The 206-nt window shown below is 71.8% G+C and overlaps 1 protein-coding gene across 1 annotated transcript in view; it reads right to left on the reverse strand.

The window, feature by feature from the left end:
* Positions 1–29: 29 nt before the first annotated feature.
* Positions 30–206, reverse strand: part of LOC104836181 (voltage-dependent L-type calcium channel subunit alpha-1F-like) — a gene marked incomplete at its 3' end in the record, with an annotated part of 15206 nt that continues 15029 nt past the window's right edge. The window contains exon 27 of the mRNA XM_010574579.1: positions 30–168. Within this exon, the coding sequence (XP_010572881.1) occupies positions 30–168 (139 nt within the window). The remainder of the gene's footprint in view (positions 169–206) is intronic.

Here is a 206-nt window from a genome sequence, read left to right on the forward strand (position 1 = left end):
GGCGGCGGTGGCGGCGGGGGGCGTGGGACGCCGGCGGGTGAGGAGGTCGGTGGCGGCGCTTTCCATCTCGTCCATCGTCATGTCGCAGGCGTCGGCGATCTCTCGTTTGGCCACCGCCACGAATTTGGGGTCGCGGGCGAACAGCCCCAACCCCTCGGAGATGAGCACCTGCGGGGCAGGAGGCAGAGCTGGCACCGGTGCGGTGG

This window comes from Haliaeetus leucocephalus, unplaced genomic scaffold (assembly GCF_000737465.1).
Source record: "Haliaeetus leucocephalus isolate CR32 unplaced genomic scaffold, Haliaeetus_leucocephalus-4.0 Scaffold440, whole genome shotgun sequence".
NCBI classification, from domain to species: domain Eukaryota; kingdom Metazoa; phylum Chordata; class Aves; order Accipitriformes; family Accipitridae; genus Haliaeetus; species Haliaeetus leucocephalus.